The 23,930-nt window shown below is 37.6% G+C and overlaps 1 protein-coding gene across 4 annotated transcripts in view; it reads right to left on the bottom strand.

The window, feature by feature from the left end:
- The window catches only part of CPQ (carboxypeptidase Q), a 587,881-nt gene that overhangs the window by 396,964 nt on the left and 166,987 nt on the right, over positions 1-23,930 (bottom strand). For all 4 annotated transcript variants that reach the window (XM_054498056.2, XM_063668990.1, XM_054498057.2 and 1 more), the window contains exon 3: positions 3,787-3,994. In XM_054498056.2, coding sequence (XP_054354031.2) covers positions 3,787-3,994 — 208 coding nt within the window. The remainder of the gene's footprint in view (positions 1-3,786; positions 3,995-23,930) is intronic.

The raw sequence follows: 23,930 nt of genomic DNA, 5'->3' as shown, positions 1-23,930 counted from the left end.
AGTGTTGTGGCAGAAAAAATGTATAATCTGGCATATTGGGCATCTGAATATTTTCCTCCAAATGCAGAGCAAAGTACCCTAAAAGTTCAAGTTGTTTCAAACTTACTATACATAGGTTACATAGTTCGGACAAAGAGCACCAGGAACTGGGTCAGCTGGTTTGTTATGAGAGCCCTGCCATGATTTACTCTACATCCTCAGACAAATTCATTCCTTCTGTAGACATTTCCTAAGTTATTACCATGTTTCAAACATTATACTAGATGATAGGAACCCAGAGGTTAAAAAATACATGTAATCAATGTCTTTCTGGAACTTACAGTCTAGTGTGGAGACAGGCAATTGGGGCAGACTGGGCAGTATTTCACCAAATTCACTTTCCTTTCACCCTGGACATAAAGATAGGCCAAATTTCCTAGCCTCCATGTAACGGCATTCTGCCCAATAGAATGTCAGCAGAAGTGAGGTGTGCCATAGCCAGGCCTAGATATGTACAACCATGGAAAATCTCCCTATAGGTTATCAACTTTCTCTCTCTATCCCCTTATGCGTCAGATGAATGCAGAAGACTGTGCAGAGAACTCAGATCTCAAAAATGATAGAGCCACAGATGGAAAGGAGCAGAAGGCCACATTCTGACCACCCCCTTGAAACAATTATGTGAACATGCAAGAGACTCCTATTGTGTGAAGTGACTGAGATTTGAAGCTGTTTGTTACAACAGTTAGTCTACTCTACCAAAGCACGAACCAAAACTATCAATACTTCCAAGACATTATGATACAGAGCATGCACAGGACAATGTATGTGGAAATACCAAAAAAGAGTTAACTCACCTGGGCTACAAGTAGATATCAGGGAGGGATCCCCAGAGGAAGAAACTCATAAGTGTGTGGCAGTGAGAAGGGAAATGGAGGGTTGCAGAGGAGAAAGCATATGCAAAGTCACAAAACTTTGAGGAAACGTGGTGCGTGGGAAAAGTGTTAGTGATTCCTGACTGCTGGAATGTGGAGTCGCCTGGGAAATGGAGCTGCTCCGTGTGTAATTGTTGAAATGACTGATAAAGAGCAGAACCTAAGAGACTCAGTGTCTGTTAGAAATGATGGACACGGAAAGAGAAAAAAGCAATAAAGGACCATGTGACTTAGAAGATGAAGGATGAGGTCAATTTTGAAAAAAATTGAAACTGAAATAGCTATGGAACATCCCAAAGAAGAATCCACAGGCAGGTGAATATATAGGCCTAGAGCTCGCGGCACTGGTATGGATGGGAGAGGGGTTTGGAAATGGCCACAATGTAGATTGTGGTTGAAGTCACATCTTCACAAGCATGAACCACATTCATAGGAGCATGATGAGGATACTTAGGTCAAACAGTCACAGTGAGAAGCCAGAGATACAGGGAAGGAATAGAGAAGAGAGTGAAAGGGTGTAAGAGTGAGAGTGACAGCAAGCAAGAAAGAGAGAGAAAACATGAGAAAGAAGTCATGGAAACCAAAGAGAAGAAACACTGAAAACGCAGTTGATAGAGGCAAGTGCTTCATAAAAGTGAAGTAAGATGATGGCCTGAAAAATGTCCATTAAATTTGACAAGTAGGCAGTTATTTGCGACCTTAACAAGTCCTGTTTCAGTATTGGCAAAAGCCAGGCTATAATAGTCTGAAGAGTGAATGAAAGGTGAGGAATTAGAGGTAGGAATATAGAATACTCATCAAAGAAATTTAGTTCTAAAAACAATAAGCTAGAAGTAGACAAACATAGTTTATCTCATTTTATTTTCATTTTTATTTCTTAGGATGCAAAACTTAAACATGTTAATATGTCTAATTGTCTGAACTTTCATTTCCCTATCAATAAAATAGGGCTAATAATGACCCTTCTGCATGAGCCACTGAATTGTTGTCAGAACAAATAAAGTAACATGCGAAAGATTCTAAAGTGCTATGTAAAGTCCAATGTTATTATGTATTTATAAATGTTGAAAGAATAGAGTTATACAAGAGTCCAGTGAAATATGGATTGGCTATAAAATCAGCAAAACATTATAATCAGTCTTAGAGGCTAGCAACAGATTCTGAAGTCGCTTGCTGGACAATTTTTCTGGTATTCCTAAGTTGTAGCTTGGGTTTCCAGATGTCTTCATTATGCCAGAAAAAAAAAAAAAAAAACACATGCCAGTGAATCCTGGCAAATTACTGTGCATTAAGTCATTTGGGAATTTATTAGTCTTATGAGTAGTAGTTCTTAAATAAAGGTTTCTGGCAATCACCCAGTTTCACAAAGCAACAGACCAGCTCCATAATTTAAGTCTCATGACCAGTGTAATCATGGTGAATGGCCACAGCTTGCTGAGTATGTTATTCCAAGAGGTGATGGAGGTATTATGGGAAGTAAGCAGCCATTTTAGGACTTCCCTCCTGGGAAGCTTAATCATCCAAAAGAATATGGTCCAATCATTATTTCACTAGTTTTGAAACCTCTAAAGACCCCGCAAAGAACATTATTTTTAGCACTATGACATCAATGTAACTAGTCGTATAACTTTCTAACATGTAGTTTTAACATGCCCCATCCTCCTCCCATGGGAAGATATCTTATCCCTATATAAGGAAAATGTCTCTTTCCTTTTCCCTGCACTTTTGTACAACTCTCCTCTGACTGGGTTTCCTAGCTGCTGACATATGTTCCCCAGTTATTTTTATTTTCAGGGGTGTAGGGTGCTAATTAAGGTCAAGCAGCTGTGTCTCCAGTTCCAAACAGCAATTGTGCAGAATAAATAAACTTCCCTTTCCAATAGATACTAAAAATCCAAACTGGAGACCCAAATAAACCCTATCTGCTATTATTTTTGCATTTAAAAAAAATCTTAGGCCAGGCTATCACACTAAAGTTATGCTTCTTTTCTCCATGTTTCTCAAATATTTTATCCTTAACGTATGACACTGCCATAATAGCTATTAAACTAGGCTGAACATCTACATCTCAGTTTTTAGACTTTTTATCCACTGTAATACTGAATTTCATCCTAGGACTGAGGGCCAATAAAGTTATTTGGCATTACCTCAATCAAGACTACAAAGAAAAAGACAAGTCTTATGTTACTCTCAAACAATATTACCAAATATTTATATGAACCTTTGTAGAAAATCATTTACATATAATTAAGTATCTTTTTCAAGTTGACCTCATTTAATCTCAAAATTATTTTGTACATTTATTATTATTCTTTATCCCTGGTTAAGAGAAGAAAATTATGAGGCCTAGAGAAGTTTAAGAAACATTCCTAAGACCACATAGTTGTTTGGGAGCAGAGCCAAGTCTGTATCCAAGGTCCTCTAATTCCCTAACTCTTCACTATACCATAGATGGCCCCCATCATGTCACCCACTCTCTTTTTACTCCACTTCTCTAGCAACATGGAAAACAGCCTGGCTCCCTCTGAAGTCATTAAGAATCTTTGATGAAATGCAGACATGAACGCAGTTCTTCCTCCAATGAAAATACATTATATATTAGTTATATAAGGAATGTAATGGGATCACTGTGGATGTGGAAAGCTTTAAAGCTTTTTAAAGGAATGCACAAATGATGCTTGGAATCCAGAAAAGCCAAAGAAGATATTACAAACAAATGACCAAATGTGGAATGGGTGTGTGTGGGTGGGGGGGGAAACTCCATGAACAATAAGTATTTTCATTTGAATGGTTTGTTTTTATTTCATAAGGACTTTTCTTTCATGGAAAACCCTTGTTTTTGAAAGGAGTTCAAATGAACATTATGACAAACCTGTAGATGGAGAAGGAGGCCACGGATCGAATGAGAGATGCCAAAGCCCCCACCTTGGCAGCTTCCACCGCCCCCTGCGTTCGGTATTGCACCGTCCTCGAGTAGTTGATGTAAGGTTGGTTATAAACAACAATCTTCCCTCTTGCTTCTGAGGCCCTTCTCTGCAGTTCATCGAAAGAGGTCACCACCAGAACTTCTGCTGTAATGCCTAGAAATAAAAGTCATGCAAGATTAACTTACAGTTTCCCATCAGCTGGGTTGAATTGGCACATGAAAGGTCACGTACATGCTCTTTCTGCTACATCTGGCAAACTGGTTTAAGAAGATCAAAGTTTTAGAGCCATTTACCATAGGAAAAAGATTGTGGGGTTAGCCAACTTCCCAAGAGAGTGAAAAGGCATTCAAAATAATATAACATAAAAATAATAAGGTTTTTCAACTCACTTGACCAGCTGGTATTAAATCACAAACTGCTTGAAAAGATAGCTTCTTTTTTAATTCTATCCCACCCTAAGAAGTCACAAATTTCAAAGAATGATGCTAATCATTTATTTTTAAAAACGCATTTCAGAAAGCTCTCCTTAGGATTAATGAAACACATATTAATCTTTTTATATAACTATTTTGATATGTTGCTAAACAACCTACAACAACATCATACAAAGGATGCCAGTGTGTGAAGAATACTCTTAGAAGCCAATGTTCTTCATAAATGAAACTTTTAACAAATGGTTAATGTAATCTCTCTCAAGAACCAAAAAAAGTAAGCTTTCCTTCCTCCTTTGTATAAAAACATCCTTAAAGAGTGGAAACTTCCCATGCTTCCCAATTTATGGTACTTGTTCATCACCAAACACATCATTATTTTTCAAATAAAAACTTTGAAGATGTTGTGTAATGGCTCTATAATCCTGTTGTCTTTGTTACAAGAGATGTCCGTTCTTTTCTCATACCGTAAGACTTGCCCGCATCTTCCTGATAAGGGAACAGGGTTTCACATCTTCCAAGAAATCATTCAAAATTTGCCAGACCATTAAAGATCCAAATTGATGGAGTAGTTAGAGTAAAAAGGAAAAAATATTTGGCAACAAAGGCCAGATGCAGTGGCTAAAGATATCTAAAAGAAAGAAAGTGGTACTTGCCTAGTGTTTTGTGGCTTTAGCCATGCAGTCATGAAGTATGTCAGTAAAAAACAAAGTTATCAAATATATTTCCACATTTCCTTAATATTAAAAACTAGAGAACTAAGTTTTTCTGAAAACTTAACAAATGTTAACTGTTACTTGGAAAATCCTTTTAAAATGTACTACAGATATGCAAGAATTTTTGCTTTCAATATAGGCCTCATCAATAATGGGCCCTTTGGGCTGGCTACTCCCCTGGTACCATGATCCAGATTGAGTTTCTATTTTCACTTTAAAGTGATTGGCTACAGATCTATAGGTATGCCTTCACCAACACTGAGGACTCAATTTATAGTCTAAAAGAAGCAATGCATAATTATGGAAAGTAAGGAAACCACTAGCTTTTTTCATATAATATGCATGCATAAAAATACAAATAAGAGTTTGGCTAGACAGATTTTGAGATTCATACATTTCTGAAACCTGGAGTTACCTTGAAATTTGACTGGTGTTATTGTTGGCATAGTATGGGAACTTGGCTGATGGTTTTCAGCTGCTCTTAATGAATAACAGGTTCGATGGTCCACTCAAGGGATGTCGCAACAATAGGGTAATTTTGGCATCTGGATTGGAGCCACTAGAAATGAAGCCAAATTTCTATAAATTTTCATAGGCCACTGTGAAATTAAAGTCATACGAGGGTGGTACTTCACTATGGTCTATGCTTCCATTCAAGTTTTTTTTTTTTTTTAACAAACAAGAGAGTGGAGTCCTAAAGTGCCAAAACCTAATCTAGACACCGCAGTTGCCAATGCAAATCACTAGCAGCAGCTACAGGTCAAAACCTATCACTGTGAACTTGGAAGAAGAGTTTAAATTAATCTGTTTTTCCGAAAACTCACAGTCATCTCTGATTCCTCTGTCTCCTTTATCCCCCATATCTAATCAATCCCCCAATACTGATAACTTTACTCCTTAGAAATCAATACCAATTGAAATCATGAACTCTGTTCAACCCCCTTACACTCTCACAGTAGGCCCTCATTACCTCTCTTTTGAACTATTACAGGTCTCTACTCCCTGGCCCTCCCATACCACCAGTGTGCCAGCCTCCAGCCTGGCTCCTTTTTACCTTCACAGAGCTGCCAGAGTGAACAAGTCAAACTACTGAAGAGTCAGATCTACCCCAGGCACCATCCCAAACCCCTCTTCCCCATTTCCACCTCTGCCAAAAACCCATCATTTCAACATCCAAAGTCTGTCTACCTATACAGACACTTTTCCCTACACAGACACCTTTTCCCACCTTCATCATGTGACCAGTACCTATGCATCCCTCGAGATTCCATTCAAGAATCACTTCTTTAGGGAGCATTCCCTGGCCTCTCGTCTCCTGTAACATCAGGGAAGCCTGGATCAGGTACTGCCCTCCTCTGGACTTTGAGGGTACCTGGGACATACCAGGGAACTGACTTAATGAAATTCTCTCTACCCCTTAAACTGTAATTTCCTCAATTTGGGTCCATGTTCATTTTTGTTTGTGTGTCAAGGGACTAACCCAGTGCCTCGCATACATGTAGCCATTTGGTCATTAAGCACCCCTGGAGCTGTGCTGCTGCAAATAAAAGACTGCTGACTGGATCTAAAGCATTTCCATGAATGTTCAATTTTACCTTTAAAGTTTGATAGCCCTTCTCCCATAGGAACTCAGCAGTCTGATTCTCTTACACCTACAGTACAGCTGCAGAACAATAACCAAGCAAAAGAGGCCTTGGGGCACTCAGAATAGAAATAAAAATTCCAAGTACAAAAACTTGAACACAAGAAAGCTCTTCTGATCTCTTAGAGCCTGGTTACCCTTTACACAAAATTCTACTTCTGGCATTTAAACCTATCAGCTATGAGAAACAACAAATCAAAAAGAGGAAATAAGGTCTGAAAACTGACAACAGTACCACAAAAAACAATGTTGGAGTTAGAAACATATAAAATAACTAACACTAAGAGAACTTTCTACAGTGACAGAAATGTTTGATATCTGCGCTAACACAGTAGCCATTAGCCACATGTGGCTACTGACCACTTGAAATGTGACTAGAGTGACTAAGAATCTGAATTTTTAATGTCATTTAATTTCAATTAATTTATATGTACATTTAAATACCCACATGTGGGTAGATCTCACAATGACTGCAGGCTCAGGTCATTGCATAGGACAAACAGATGACAGCATCTCTTCTGGCCCTGAGGGACTTGCTTCATGAAAGTCCAATAACAGATGTGAGTCATGGTGATGACCTCCTCCAGCAGTCACAGACAAGGTGGGCCACTGTGTTCAATAGCCATTGTTTGGGAAGGCAGGGTGTGTACAAAATACTTTAGGAAGATTTTTGCTCAAATGGAATAAAATAAAACTAGACCACCTAGAAAATTTTACTCTTCCATATTAGTTTGTGTTTTGACACCTTATACCAAAGGGAATATTCATGCCTGTCTACAAATCAGCAAGCTCTTACTCTTTACTCTCATCTCCCTTCTTCCCATCCTCCCATTCCAAAAGATAGTTCATGAAAACCTCTAAGAACACAAAACCTGTGTCATATTCACAGTAAGGCCTACCCTAATGTCCCTATTAATAATTGCAACTCACTTCCAACCTCCTATACCTCTTAGCTTGTTTAATTTTTTTTACAGCATTTATCAGTTTCCAGTTGTACCCCTACAATAATCTAAGTTCCAAGTGCCTGAAATAGTGCCTAGCATATAATATGTGAAACACACACACACATACACAAACACATACCCACAACCCACTGAATGAATGAAGAAAAACCGAAAAAATAAAAGTATAATACCGCATCCCTGATCACTCTCCAGAAATGTATACTTCCAAGGAACTTGCATATTTCTATAGGTCAGAATAATTGATGATGATAATAATAGTAATAGCTACATTTGAATGTCCATTGTTTACACTAATATTCACAGCAACTCTGCAAAGTAGTTATTATGAAGAGACTGAGGTGCAGAGAAGAAAGTTCACATAACTGCTAGGTGCTGAAGCTGAGATTTGTAACTATTGGATATCTGAATCCAGGGGTCATGCTCTTCCCATTAACTGCATTGTTATATTCTTTCACAAATGTAACAAATATCAAAAGAAAAGCTTGGCATTTTCATTTTAAGAGGAATTAGGAAGGAAAACAAATAGGTATATAAAAGTCTGCCTAAGTTGTCAGCAATTCTTTTCCTTAATCTATAAGAACCTTGCTCATTGATCAGGGTGCTGTTAATCACACTAGGTCCCAATCCCTTAATAAGGGAGTTGGGAGGGGTGTTTCATTCTAGGACAGGACTCATCAAACCCTGTTAGAGTAATGAAAAGGATTATAATAGCTACTTTCTGAAGAGAATGTGGGACTAAAGCTAAAAATACTCATTATAAAGTAACTCTTTTGGCTATAGTCTATTATATCACAAAAATATTATAAAAATCCTCAGGTTCCTTTCTATCTTCCACACCTAATTTTCAAAACCTATCAATTTTTTTAAGCCACTTAACCTGTGTGTAATTACTACTGTGGTCTCCTAGCACAGACAACAGCTGCTGACTGCTGTGGTATTGGCGCGGATCATCTATTCTATGGAGAAATTTGATAAAAAGACTCCAATCTCAGTCTCTCCTGATTTGATTCTTCCCCCAAAACAGTTAAGAATAAGAAGATAATGAAATAATCTTACAACATTTTCTACCATTAAAATAAAAAGCCTTACAGACAGAAAAACGTGTCTGTGGGCTCAATTTAATGTGGTATGTTTTAGAAGACTGATTCTGATTTCAGAAGTCTTAACCCCTGAACAGGAAATAGTCTAGCTCTACCCAAAGGAAACCTAGCTTTCTACTCTTATCACATAATCTTCTAATGTGTGCACTATGCAAGATAACTAGGTCCATGGAATGGCTGATTCTTCCAGAACTCAGAGTTATGGAGAAGAGAAACAATTGTTCCGGGAAACTCAGTGTTTTGGCTTGAAGTGGTAAGGAAACCGCACATTCATGGAAGGCAGATAAAAGAACGTCACAACAGTTCTTTCTGAGTGTCCATTTGTTTATGGAGAATATGGTGATTGTGCAATGTCCTTTTCGTGGAAGAATATGCCTTACAGATGCAAATTAATTCAACAAATGTATAGCCTTCCTACTGGGCCAAAACTTCATGCTGGGCAATGTGGACAATAGGAAGATGAGGAAATTCCAGTACTATCCTTAAGGATTGTATAATCTGGAGGAGAAAAAAATAGGTAAACAATAACTTTAAAAAGAACACAGTCACAGCACTAAATGAAAGTACAAAGTACAATTTCATGAGATAACATAAATCAGCATTAATTGTGACTAAGGGAAGAAATCTAGGAAGTTTCCTATAAAGAAGAAATTTTAGGAAGGCTTTAGAAGATTTCAGTAGCCTGAAAATGAGGGAAGGACATTTTCAGGTAGAGAACAAAGAAGAGAAGACAAAAATAGATGAAACACTTATTCGTTTACAGTGATTAGGAGTCTTCCTGCCAGGCCCCAAAACAGAGAGTGGGACACTCTATGATCTTCCAACTTTTAACCAAGGTATTTATGGACCTCCATCTTCATTCTGTGAATTCCAGGAAGAAAAGGAAACAGTCTCCTTGAATAAATTTTCGGCGAAAAAAATTAAAACTCAGCTACTAGTTGAGAGAAAGAGGAACAAGGGGCACAGTGCAACTCCAAGTGATAACTGAAGGCACATGACCCATCCTCTCCAGACTGTGTCTCCTGAGATCTGGCTCAAATTAGACCTGCTCTGTTGGCCTTGTGAGAGAGCCCAGACCCCACTGTATCAAAATCCATGGGCACAATAAATTATAATTATCTCTAGAGAGCCAGCTGCCTGCCTGTTGGGTGGTGTGCTGAGAGCCACTTGCTGTACTGACACCTGAGGACAAGCCACAAGCAAAGTATCCTGTCTACTTTGACTTCTAAAATATTGAGTTTATACAGAGACTTTTGTTATTTAGTGAAGAGGTGCCTATCACAGGCCCATTATGTTCAATTCAACATGAAATGTAGGACACTCCAGTTTTATAAGAACCCAACTAGCAATAAGCAGCCATAAGCATTGACTGCTTCTGGTCCTTAGAAACTGGATTGCCTTAAAATCCAAACTTTTCCCATTGTTTTTGCAGCAGCACAAACAGGCACTCAGACTTGAGTACCTTGATTTCTTTTAGTAATTATCACAGGGAACATTTATACTCTGAAACATGAAATATACTCTTTTCCAAAAACAACTTGTTTTGAATATGGTTGCTTTGAAGCATGGCTGACATGGTGGTTGCTTTCTCTCTAATCACTGGGTGTTTCCTTGTAAAGGTGACTAATGTGCGTGAGTGAGGGAGGGCTTTCATGAAAACCGCTGTCATCTAACCTGGTAAAGTGAGCAGCAGGAAGGCATAATGCACCTCAGTCAGGTTCAAGCAGTATTTACAGAGGAAAATCAAGGTGTGGCAATGGGTGGGATATGGAGGTGAGTTGCCAGCTACAGTACACTAAAATGGCTAGTTATCATGGTCTGGGGGTCATGGCTGGCTTCCCTGGGAAGCTGGGATGGGAAAAATGAGTGCCAATTGACTAGGAGACACTGGCTGGAGGATAGGTAGGAGAGAGGACTAAGATGAGAAAGTAAGCAGAAATTGAGGGAGAGAATGACGACAGAAGGCTGGCCACGTTTGCAGGGTGATATCACATGGGAGACTTGTATTAAGGACTTTCGGTAAGGATAGGGAAGTCAGACAAATTCACATTCACAGTTAAAAATATCACTAGGCTGAGCTTGAGGAAAGGCTTGGAGGAAGTCAGAAAAGGTATAGAGGACTGTTGAAAGGACTACTGCCACATTCTGGGTAAGAGGTGACAGTGGCTTAGATTGGGACAGGGCAGTGGAGATAAAGCATAGTAGGCCACTTTCAGTAACAGCATGATGATACACTGTTTACTGCAATGGGGTTTTATACTCCAGCAAGCATAGTGCCCAAACTGTGTAATGATTGTTTTATGAGGGAAAGTTTTATATAAACTGAAATTTAGTCATCAGATCATTCAAAACTAAGAAGACATTTCTAAAAATTTTAAGTTGAATATTTTCAGTGAAACAAGCCATCTTACTCTGTAACTTTTTTTTGAAAAAACAGGGTATTTATTACATTATGCATTATTCAATATATGCTTAAAGCAGAGGATTTCTTTGTCAATAACAAGAAATGCCTATCACTACATACCCTGGCTCGAATGCTGGCTATAAAGCTCACCAGCCTTTTGATCCTGAATAAGCTACTTAACTTTTTTTTAATCCTGTGAAATGGGAATCACAATAATATTGGCATCACCAGGCTTCTTGTGACCATCATATGAGATAATAGTGGTAAGATTGCTCTATGTTCCATAAAGCACTATAAGACAAAGGTAGTTGTTTAAGGGCTGTGGACATATATTTAGTGGGCATAAGCAATAAGTATCTGGTTTATTTAAAATTTCACTTCAAGCCAAATTACCAGGAATAAAACAAAGTGGATATGACTTCAGTAAATATCAAGCCTGCTTGGCTCAGAGTAGAGCTACTCCTTATAACATCAGACAGCTCCAGTTTTTACTAAAGCAATAATTTAGGTCCTATATCCTAAAGATCCTACATCAGGCTGGACAGAAAAGTGGAGTAGGCTCCATGGGTCTACTTGGAAGCCAAGAGTACAGAGGAAGTGATGGAGGGGTGGATGAGAGAAGCAAGGAAGGGAGTTTTTGGAGAAAAAAACAGCAGAAGAATAGGACATAAGAGAAAAATATACCAGTAGCCCTGTCCAAAACAGACCTATGACATATGTTCCATTATTTCCTCTCAAAACTCATGCCTGCCCATTGCCTTGTAAACTGCGATATCTCAGTCAAAGACACTGAGCCTGGACTTGGCAAAGAGACTTTCTCTGGCCAGTGGAATATGAATACGCATGATATACAGTCATAATTGAGCAGGAGCTTTAAGGACCATTGCAAGATTTGGCATTGTCTCTAAGAAAATGTGGTACATATACACCATGGAATACTATGAAGCCATAAAAAGGAATGAGGTCATGTCCTTTGCAGAGTCATGGATGGAGCTGGAAGCCATTATCCTCAGCAAACTAATGCAGAAACAGTAAATCAAATACTGCATGTTCTCACTTATAAGTGGGAGCTGAACAATGAGAACACATGGACACATGGAGGGGAACAATACACACTGGGGCCTGTTGAGGAGTGGAGTACGGGGAGGGAGAGCATTGGGAAAAATAGCTAATGCATGCTGGACTTAATACCTAGGTAATGGGTTGATAGGTGCAGCAAACCACCATGGCACACGTTTACCTATGTTAATAAACCTGCACATCCTGCACATGTACCCCAGAACTTAAAAAGAAAAAGAGAGATCACTGCCCTCAGCCAGGAGAATGGCATGTCCCAGATGGAAGCTGCTCCTTCTGTCTGCATTCTGGGGTGAAAAAAGATACCTGAGGCCGGAGCAAAGGCACTACTAACTGGCAGATATATGTATATGTATATACGGAACAAGAATTAAAGCTTGGTTTTTGTGAACCACTGAGATTTTGGAGGTTGTTTGTTACCACAGCATTACTGAGTGAAAACTGACTAATTCAGGGGCTCTGAATTTAAAGTTTCTATCAAAGTTTTTCACAATCTATGGCTGACTGATAGAAGATATAGAATGAATATATGTGATACCTTAGGGAAGATTGTTCAGTGAAAATTAGATAACTACTTCCTCCTCCTATCACACATCAAAATGATCAACACCAAACGGCAGGAAACAAACAAATCTGAAGAATTCAGCAAGTGTTAAGTGATCTAACACTTGGAGACTAAATGAGAAAGAATTGTAAATAGGAGATAAACTCAAGATCATTAAAATACAGTATTGGCAGCTTTGGTTAGCTAACCCACCCAATGTCATTTCTAAATAAAACAAGCAGCCAAGTTATACTCTTTAATAATTCTACACACTTTCAGCAGATTTCACTATTTCATCCCTAAATGTATTTGCTTTCTAAATTCCATCTTTATAAACCAAGGGCAAAAATGATAGAAACTAGTGTGCTTATGTTTGTAGCAAGTACAAAATGTTGTTACAGTGCTATATTAGAGGGCTAAAATAACTCTATGAAAACGGTATAACAAACTGGGCTTTTTTTATGTAGATATGCTTAAAATTTTAAGTGTGTCTTATGTTCTTCTTAGAGAAGTAAAACTTGAGTAAAACTACTGTAACAAAACAGAATTTCTACCCTAAATAATGATAAACTTGGCTCAGTTTCACATGATTCAATACAACATAATTTGTCACTAGAAGAAGATTCTAGAGACATGGTTTAAATACCAGAACTATATGAACTACATGAAAATTTTCTGGATTTCATTTTATGAAAGTTCATTGGCTTGATGGGCACAAATCCAACTATTGATGTTAATTCTGTTACAATTAAAAGCCAGTACCATATAGTTTTAAGGAGGAGAGAGTAAGGGCATTAGCCACATGTTATAGGTGACAAAATGGAGGCACAACGAGGCTCAAATATCTTACCAAACTAGAAAGTGACGGTGCTTAGATTTGAATCCAGGTCAGACCGACTCCAAACCCATGGTGTCAGCTTCATATTCAAAATCTGTGTGGTGTTCTCCCCCAAAACATCTGCGGGCTCTCCTAGACCTTACATCCTAAGTATATGCCCATGGAAAGAGAAAGTATCTTTTCCAGAAGTTCCCACTGCAAAGACAGAGGAGACTTCAATTTTTTTCAGAAGCCCCAGGCACAAGTCTTTTAAAGATTAATGAGTTATATGCCCACTCATAAATCTAATACCATGGCCATAGGAAAGGGCTATGCTGACTACCTTAAGCCAAGCAAGGCCATTCCACCCCCAGACCTGGGTAAGGGGCCAATCCTACCCAAACCACATAGCTTGGAGCGGGCCAAGGCTGTAGTTACCAAATAGAATAAAAATGGATCCTGGGTACCAAACAACAGAAGGCCACCACAGGGGATGTCCCTTGATATTGCCACAGTTTGTAGCACAATGCTTTTTGCATATTTTGAATTCAATATATTTGCTGAATTGAATTGAATTAAATATCCGACATTGTTCATGATCCACTTTAGCAGGGCAAAGGGCCTCCTGGGCCATTTATCCCCAACCACTGAAATCAACAAAATGAATAGGAAGTTTTTAATAAGCTTTTGATGAGCTACCAATTAAGAAAACCAGGCATCCATTTAACAACAATAATAATTTATTAATCCACACCAGAAACTTAGGCACAAACGCTATGGTAATAGAAATATTATTGCTGTAGGAGCTCGTAGCTTGATTCATTCCCAAGGATCCACGTGGACCATTTGTAATCCCCGAGCCATATTTAAAACCACTATTCTATCTATACAATTTTGTCATGGAGTCCAAAACTTTAAACATTTGCAGAATTTCCATTGGATTGTAGGGTAAGGATTTCAAATATTTAAATAAAAAACATGATGTGTGTATAGATTCAATATCAATTTAAGTGGTAAAAGGTGATAATTCTTCAGTTTAAAAGACTCGAGTGAAAATAATGATATCAGAAATAGCTATTCTATGTGTACTCTGGCCAGGAACCATGCAAAGTTCTTAACATGTATTATTTAATGTAATCCTTATGTCCCTATGTGATAGGTATTACTGCCACCCATCGGTAAATATATTGACATGAAAGCTGAGACTTGACCTAGGTCACATAGTGTGGTTGGTAGTACATCTAAAATTCAAACACAGACCTGATAGAGATCTATTTCTAACAGAAAGAGATGGAGAGAGAGCAACAGTACTTCTGGTCATTGAATCCTCATCTGATTATTCATCCATATATTTTATCTACAAGATGCCTAAATACTAAACATAGAAAATTTAGAGGCCATCTCCACTAAGAGTTTTAGCACATTATCTTACACAGCACAATGCATTTACTAGCTGCCACACAGATTAGAATATGAAGACATAGAATAATTGTTGCTGAGTGGTCCTTAAATGTATATTTTAATCTTTCCCTCTTTGTTTAACCTAGAATAAAAGTTATAGTAAAACTGTCTCATCAAGCAGATTTATCTGACGGTCACTTCAGGAAAGATTTAATTAAAATAATAATAATAAGGAACTACCATTTCTATAGTTCTTACAATATGCCAGGCACTGTTCTAAATGTTTTACTTACATTAACTCAGTGGATTCTCTTGACAGCCCTATAATGTAGGCACTTTTATCACCTTCATTAAATATAAAATACTTTATTTATTTATACTTGTGTTTTACTTATTTCCTGACTTATTACCAAAGGAATTTGAAGAGACTTGCAAAATTACCCTGAAGAAAATAGGAAGAAGGTAAAGAAAGAAAGGAAGAAGGTATAGTAAAATAAAATAACGCTACAGATAATATTATCAGAAAAAATATCCATCATAAGATTTGTGTAGTTGCTGGAGAGGACCATAAATTTAGCTACAAACTGCCTGGCAAACAAAGCAAAAAGCAAAGCATAATCAGGCAGAAGATTCACAATGTCCATAATAGGAAAACAAGCCAGTTGCTTAAGAGTAGCACAAATTTCCCATAAGAAAGTTATTTTCCTACAAGAAAATTATATAATAAAAAATGCCATGTGATACAATAATGTACAAAAGTCCATTTCTACCATGAGTATAAAATGTGGAATGTAACTCCTCTTCATCCCTCCATTTCCATTTTCTCCCTCTCCCTCAGTAATAACAGTTTTAATTTTGCTGGGAAGATGACTGTCTAGAGTTTTAAAAAGACCCAATTTTCTAGCTTCTCTGTAGCTAAATGTGGCCATGTTACTTAAAGGGGGTGGCATGTCTTTATCCTGGTCACTCAAATGCAGACGGAAGAAGCTATCCTGGATGACGAGGTAGGCTTGGAAAGGAACATCTGGACAGTGGAATCTGGGTTGCTAACACTCTGGGGCATAGTTATCTATAATTTCATATGACAGAGAAAGAAACTTCTATGGTATGTAAGCTACTTTGTTTTGGGTTTTCTATCATTTTTAGCTAGCTGAAGAATGAGGGGGACAGAAAACTTCTTTGTATTAGGTGATCAGGGAAGACTTCTCTGAGGAGATACTTAAGCTGAAAAACTGAAGGATTTTATGCTAAGGAGCTATGGACAAGAAGAATGGAGACAAGAATACTTATTGCTATTGTGAATAATGCGGCAATAAACATACGTGTGCATGTGTCTTTATAGCAGCATGATTTATAGTCCTTTGGGTATATACCCAGTAATGGGATGGCTGGGTCGAATGGAATTTCTAGTTCTAGATCCCTGAGGAATCGCCACACTGACTTCCACAACGGTTGAACTAGTTTACAGTCCCACCAACAGTGTAAAAGTGTTCCTATTTCTCCACATCCTCTCCAGCACCTGTTGTTTCCTGACTTAACACATGGACACAGGAAGGGGAACATCACACTTCGGGGACTGTTGTGGGGTGGGGGGAGGGGGGAGGGATAGCAATGGGAGATATACCTAATGCTAGATGACAAGCTGGTGGGTGCAGCGCGCCAGCATGGCACATGTATACATATGTAACTTACCTGCACATTGCGCACATGTACCATAAAACCTAAAGTATAATAATAATAATAATAATAATAATAAAAGAAAAAAAAAGAATACTTATTGCAGAGGTCACTGTACCTACAAAAGCCTCTAGGCAGGAAAACTTTCGCAAGAAGCTGAAGGAGGATTTTTGTGGCTGGAGTGCAGTAAGAAAGGGCAAAGAGAAACATGAGACAAAATCTGACAAACAGGCAGGAACCATATCATGCAGGGCCTCCTGCGCCATGGTGAAGAGTTAGAATTTGTGTTGGCAGGGACAAGTAGAAAAGTGAATCCTTGTACACTGTTGAAGAGAATGTAAATTGCGAATGCCATTATGAAAAACAGTGTGGCGGCTCCTCAAAAAATTAAAAATAGGGCTACCATATGATCCAGCAATCCCACTACTGGGTACACATATCCAAAGAATATGAAATCAGTATGTCAAAGAGATACCTGCACTCCTATGTTCATTACAACATTATTGACAATACCCAAGATATGGAATCAACCTAAGTGTCCATCAGTGAATGAATGGATAAAGGAAATGTGTTATATAGGCACAATGGAATTACTATTCGGCCTTACCAAAAAAAGAAATATTGTCATTTGCAAAAACCTGGATAAACTTGAAGGCCATTATGTTAAGTAAAATAGGCCAGGCACACAAAGAAAAATGCCATCTGAGCTTATTTATATGTGGAATCTAGAAAACTCAAATTCATAGAAACAGAGTAAAATAATGATTACCAGAGATGAGGGAATGTAGAGATTGGGAAGAAGTTGGTCAAAGGACACAAATTTTCAGTTAGAAAAAGTTCAAGAGATGTGTTGTACATCATGCTGACTATAGTTAATAACAATAGATTGTATACTTGAAAATTGCTAAGAGGATAGATTCTAAGTATTATCACCACAAAAAAATGTTAAGTATGTGAGGTAATGGATATGCCTGATTTGGCCATTCCACAGTGTACGTACATATCAAAACATCACACTTGTACAGTACAAATCATATAATTTTTACTTGTCTAAAAATTAATTAATTTTTAAAACTGTAAAACCCAAGAGCTGAAAAATAAAAAAAGAAAGGAGAGAGAATTTATTTATTAGTCAATGGAAGAACAGTGTCTGGCAAATAGGAGGGGTCTTCAAGAAGTTCATGAAAAATGTGTATTATAAAAAAATAGATTTCAACTTTTTTGCATCAAAATAAACTCATACTAACTTATTATAACATATCTGAACAGAATCTAGTTTGAGGCACTAAGAAGGATAAGACATCAGTTTTAAGAGCCCCTATCAAAAACTGGATAGCTATATGCAAAAGAATGAAATTGGATCTCTATTTCCCACTATACACAAAAATCAAATCAAAATGGATAAAATATTTCAATAGAAGTCCTAAAAGAATGAAACTACTAGCATAAAACTTTGGAGAAATGTCCCAGAACATTGGTCTGGGCAAATATTTTTTGTTTAAGACCTGAAAAGCACAGGCAACCCAAGCAAAAATATACAATTGGGATTATATCAACCTAAAAAGCTTCTGCACAGCAAAGAAAACAATCGACAAAGTGAAGAGACAACACACAGAATGAGAGAAAATATTTGCAAACTATCCATCTGACAAGGGATTAATAACCAGAACATATAAGGAGTTCAACAACTCAACAGCAAAAAAAAAAACCAAAAAAAAAAACAGATTAAAAATTGGGCAAAAGGTTTGAACAGACATTTCTCAAAAGACATACAAATGGCCAAGAAGTACATGAAAAAAATGCTCAATATCCCTAATCATCAGAGAAAAAAAAATATAGTTTTTCAGTTATGGAGTAGAGGAGAGACAGACTTGAAAGTAATGTAACCAGCTGAAAAGAAAGACCTAAACAAAGATGATGGAGATGGCCAGGCCTGATTTCATAGAAGAGAAAAAGAAGTGGCTGAATTTGCAATATATTTTAGAAATAGAATTAACAGTTTACATTGAATGATTTGATACGGGAGTATAAAAGGAGTGCAATTAGAAAAAGGAAAGAAGGATTTGATGAGGATTGAATAACAAAGAGTTAAAGGACAGCATCTCTGCCAAAAACTTGGAGCTAATGTGTGTTCCATGTTATCAGTTCAGGGCAGGGTAATACATATTGACACTACAGGCGATACTCTCTTACAAAATAATAACAACTAACAAGGACATATGTCTGTATCTGTGGCCACCCTACTTCTACTGATTGGTTGCCAACGAGCTCAGATTTTTCTCAGAATACAGTTGCCCAAAACAGGCAAATGGTAGTCAGGTCCCCAAATATTCAAGCATACCTCATTTTATTTGCTTTGCCTTTTTGTGCTTCACAGATGAATGCATTTTACAAATCGAGTTTGTTGCAACCCCACATCAAGCAAGTCTATCCGTACCATTTTTCCAAGAGCAGTTGTTCACTTCATGTCTCTGTGTCACATTTAGGTAATTCTTGCAATATTTCAAGAATTTTTATTTTTACTATATCTGTTATAATGATCTGTGATCAGTAAGCTCTGATATTGCTATTGTAATTGTTTTGGAGCACCACGAACCACACCCATATAAGAAGAGAAACCTATTCAATAAATGTTGCTTGTGTTCTGACTGGTCCGGAAGGTTGATGGAGCAGTCAGAACACAAACAAAGTTTATTGATTAAGTTTCTCTTCTTATATGGGTGCAGTACATGGTACTCTCTCCCTCTCCTCAGGCTTCCCTATTCCCTAAGATACAACAACATTGAAATTAGGCCAATTAATAACCTACAATGGCCTCTTAGTGTTCATGTGAAAGGAGTCACACATTTCTCACTTTAAATCAAAAACAAGAAATGGTTAGGCTTAGTGAGGAAGGCATGTCAATAGCCAAGATAGGGCAAAAGCTAGGCCTCCTGTGCCAAACAGTTAGCTAAGTTGTGAATGCAAAGGAAAAGTTCTTGAAGGAAATTATGAGTGCTGGCTAGGTGTGGTGGCCCATTGCTGTAATCCCAGCAATTTGGGAAGCCAAGGTAGGAGAACTGCTTGAATCCAGGAGTTGGAGACCAGCTTGGGCAACATAGTGAGACCCTGTCTCCACAAAAAAATTTTAAAATTAACTGGGCATGGTGGCATGTACCTATAGTCCCAGCTACTCAGAAGGCTGAGGTGGGAGGATTGCTTGAGCCTGGGAGATCAAGGCTGCAGTGAGCCAGGATTGCACCAAAGCAGTGCAGCCTGGGTGACAGAGCAAGACCCTATCTCAAAAAAAAAAGAAAAGTGCTAGTCCAGTGAACACGTGAATGATCAGAAAACAAAATAGTCCTATTGCTGATAGCGTGAAAGTTCTGGTTGTCTGGAGAGAAGATCAAACCCCCTACAATATTCCCTTAAGCCAAAGCCTAATCCAGAGGAAGACCTAACTCTTTTCAGTTCTCTGAAGACTGAAAGAAGTAAGGAAGCTACAAAAGAAAAGTTATTGCAATATTTCAAGCTTTTTCATTTTTACTATAGCTGTTATGATAACCTGTGATCAGTGAGTTCTGATATTACTATCATAATTGTTTTGGAGCACCATGAACTACACCCATATAAGCTAGCAGAGGTTGGTTCATTTAAGGAAAGAGGCCATCCCCATAACATGAAAATGCAAGGTGAAGCAGCAAGGGCTAATGTAGAAGCTATAGCTAGTTATCCAGAAAACCCAGTTAAGACCATTGAGGTATGTCACTACACTGAACAACAGATTTTCAATGTAGACAAAACAGCCTTCTATTAGAAGATCTTGAACTTTCATAGCTAGAGAGAAGTCAATGCCTGGATTCAAAGCTTCAAATGGACAGGCTGACCTTCTTGTTGGACACTAATGTAGCTAGGACTTTGTTGAAGCAACTATTCATTTACCTTTCCAAAAATCATAGGGCTTTTAAGAGTTAGGCTAAATCTACTCTAACAGTGCTCTGTAAATGAAACAACAAAGCCTGGATGACAGCATATCTGTTTATAGAACAGATATGGTTTATTAAACATTATGGCTTAGTAAATATTTTAAGCCCACTCTTGAGATGTACTGCTCAGAAAAAAAATCTTTTCAAAATATTACTGCTAATTGGCAAGGCACCTGTTCACTCAGGAGTTCTGATGAAGATGTACAAGAAAATTAATGTTGTTTTCATGCCTGCTAATACAACATCCAATCTGAAGCCCATGGATCAAATAGTAATTTCAACCTTCAAGTCTTATTATTTAAGAAATACATTTCATAAGGCTATGGCTGCCATAGATCGTGATTCCTCTGATGTATCTAAGCAAAGTAAATCAACAACCTTCTGGAAAAGATTCACCATTCCAGATTTCATTAAGAATATTCATGATTTATGGAAGGAGGTAAAAATATCAACATTAACAGGAGTTTGGAAGAAGTTGATTCCAACCCTCATTGATGACTTTAAGGGGTTCAAGACTTCAGAGGAGGAAGTAACTGCAGATGTAGTAGAAATAATAAAAGAACTAGAATTAGAAGTGGAGCCTGAAGACGTGACTAAATTACTGCAATCTCACGATAAAGCTTTAACAAATGAGGAGTTGCTTTTTATGGATGAGCAAATAAAGGAGTTTCCTGAGATGGAATCTACTCCTGGTGAAGGTGTGTGAACATTGTTGAAATGACAACAAAGAATTTAGAATATTCCATAAACTTAGTTGATAAGGCAATGGCAGGGTTTGAGAGAACTGGCTCCAATTTTGGAAGTTCTACTGTGGGAAAAATGCTACCAAACAGCATCACATACTACAGAAGAATCTTTCATGAAAGAAATATCATTCATTGCAGCAAACTTCATTGTTGTCTTATTTTAAGAAATTGCCACGGCCACCCTAGCCTTCAGTAACCACCACCCTCATCAGTCAGCAGCCATCAACATCAAGGCAAGACTACCATCAGCAAAAAGATTACAACTTGCTGAAGGCACAGATGAGAGTTAGCATTTTTAGCAATATATTAATAGTATTTATAAATTAAAGTATGTACATTCTTTTAGCCATAATGCTATTACACACTTAATAAACTACATAACTTTTATATGTACTGGGAAACCAAAAAATTTTATTGTGATATTTACTTTACTGTGGTGGTCCAGAATCAAAACCCACAATATCTCCGAGGGATGCCTGTACCTAGAAGAATCTAAATGATAGAGACATTGCCTAGTCCTCAAGGAATTTAAAATGTAAATAATCAGCTTAGTACATTAGCCTACAAAAGAATAAAAGTGAGCAGTGCTAAAACTGTGATTTAGCCAATGAGAGCTTCTGGGATCAGAGAATCAAAATCCCTATATCTTCATCCTGTCTTTCTTTCTCTTTCTCTCTCTCTTTCTTTCTTTTTTTCCTCCAACCCCCTCAACTGTGATCTGCTTTCCTGAGGTCTGACCTTAATAGCCCATTCTGCTTGTTAAGTTGTATGTCTTTTGGCAAATCGCTTAAGTTCTCCAAGCTTCCATTTCCTTATCTAACCAACAGCAAAATCACAGCAATGTTGTTTGGATGAAATTAGAATGTGTACTTAAAACTGTTGTGTACATTTGATAACCAATGTAGATTAAAACATCTTCTTTTAACACCTTCCCATTTCTCTACTTCCCCTAATTCACAATTTTTTGAAAGATCTATCTCCTCCTTCCATTTCTCTCTCTATTTTTATAATACCTTTGTTGAGGTTAAATTCACATGTCATACAATTCACTCATTTGAAGTGTTCATTTAAAGGTTCTTAGTATTTCATAGAGTTATGCAGCCATCACCACAATAAATTTTGAAAGGTTTTAATCACCTCTACAACAAACACAGTACCATTAATAATCACTCCCCATCTGCGCCCTCCACTGGCAAAGTGGGGTTGCCAAACCCCTGGCAACTACCAGTGTACTTTCTATTTCCATGTCTTTGCCTATTCTATACATTTTATATAAATGGAATCATACAAAATGTGGTCTTTTGTGATTGGCATTTTTTATTTATCCTAATGTTTCTGAGGTTTATAGCATGCACCAGTACTTCATTCATTTTTATTGCCAAAGACTATTCTGTTGTATGGCTATACCACTTTTTAAAAATCTATGCATCGGTTGCTTGAGGACCTGTCCTTGTAGTACATGCAGTGCCTCACCTGACGCCAGTGAGGACTGTGAGCCCCTGATGTCAGCACCTGTGCCTTACTCATTTCTATATCAACACCACCTGCACACCAACTGGCATATAGAATGAATGAAAAAATTATGGCTCAAAACCATTTATTGAAAATGATATGTATGTTGAGGGCAAGATTTAGAGAAATGCAAACATCTAGATACAGATTGTATATTTCATATATTAGCTCTTAGCACTAATACATTTTTCCAAGGCAAATAGATTGCTTTCTTCAATGCAGCCTGAACATCTTAATTTGGAATGAAGCTCTCCTGGAGCCTCCATCCATCCAGAGTCCCTTCACAGTTTTGTGGCCAAAGCCTTTGGCTTTCCAGCTTCTGGTCTTTCTAGTGAAAAATATGTTCTTTCCAAAATAATTAGAAGAAGAAAGGCAGTTACTTGCCTTCACAGCTTTCGTAATCTGCAATCTAAGTGATAAAGAGTCCCTGTGATTTTGTATTCCATTGACAGGAGGAAACAATAGAGCTTCAGGAAACCAATCAATTGGCTTTCTGTTCATCAAAAAAATTAAAATCTAATTTATATGAAATTGGATTTATTATTTATATCATCCTTGATTTAGGTAAGTGGACAGAATAATGCCCCCCAAAATATGTTATTTGTTCAAAAAGTATTTAATACTTTGGTAAGACCTAAAGAAACTATATATATATATATATATATATATATATGTGTGTGTGTGTGTGTGTGTGTGTGTGTATGTGTGTGTGTGTATATATGTATGTGTGTATATATATGACAGTCCTTAGTCTCAAGTGGCATAAATTAATTGGACAAGATAAGATAATTTATCATATGTACCATAATTAGGCCTATTATAATGCTGGAAGATAAGTGTCCATCGCTGAAAGAACTTGTCCTGCCCAGGTGTCAAAATTAAAAGCCTATAGGCTCTGCCCTACCCAGGGCCCTATTAGTAAGCCAGATAATCTCTGGAATAGTATAATACGTGTTTTCTGATATCTAATATACCAGAGGTTATGAGTCCTAGGCAACAGAGTGAGCTGCCATTTTCCCACCCATTCCCACCTCCAGCCCTCTCTTTCGGAGGCCAGTTTGACTGCAGGACTCAGGCCCTGGTTTTCATCAT

The sequence above is a fragment of the Pongo pygmaeus genome, chromosome 7 (genome assembly GCF_028885625.2).
Source record: "Pongo pygmaeus isolate AG05252 chromosome 7, NHGRI_mPonPyg2-v2.0_pri, whole genome shotgun sequence".
In the NCBI taxonomy this organism is placed as follows: Eukaryota; Metazoa; Chordata; class Mammalia; order Primates; family Hominidae; genus Pongo; species Pongo pygmaeus.
This window is presented reverse-complemented; position numbering and strand designations above follow the sequence as displayed.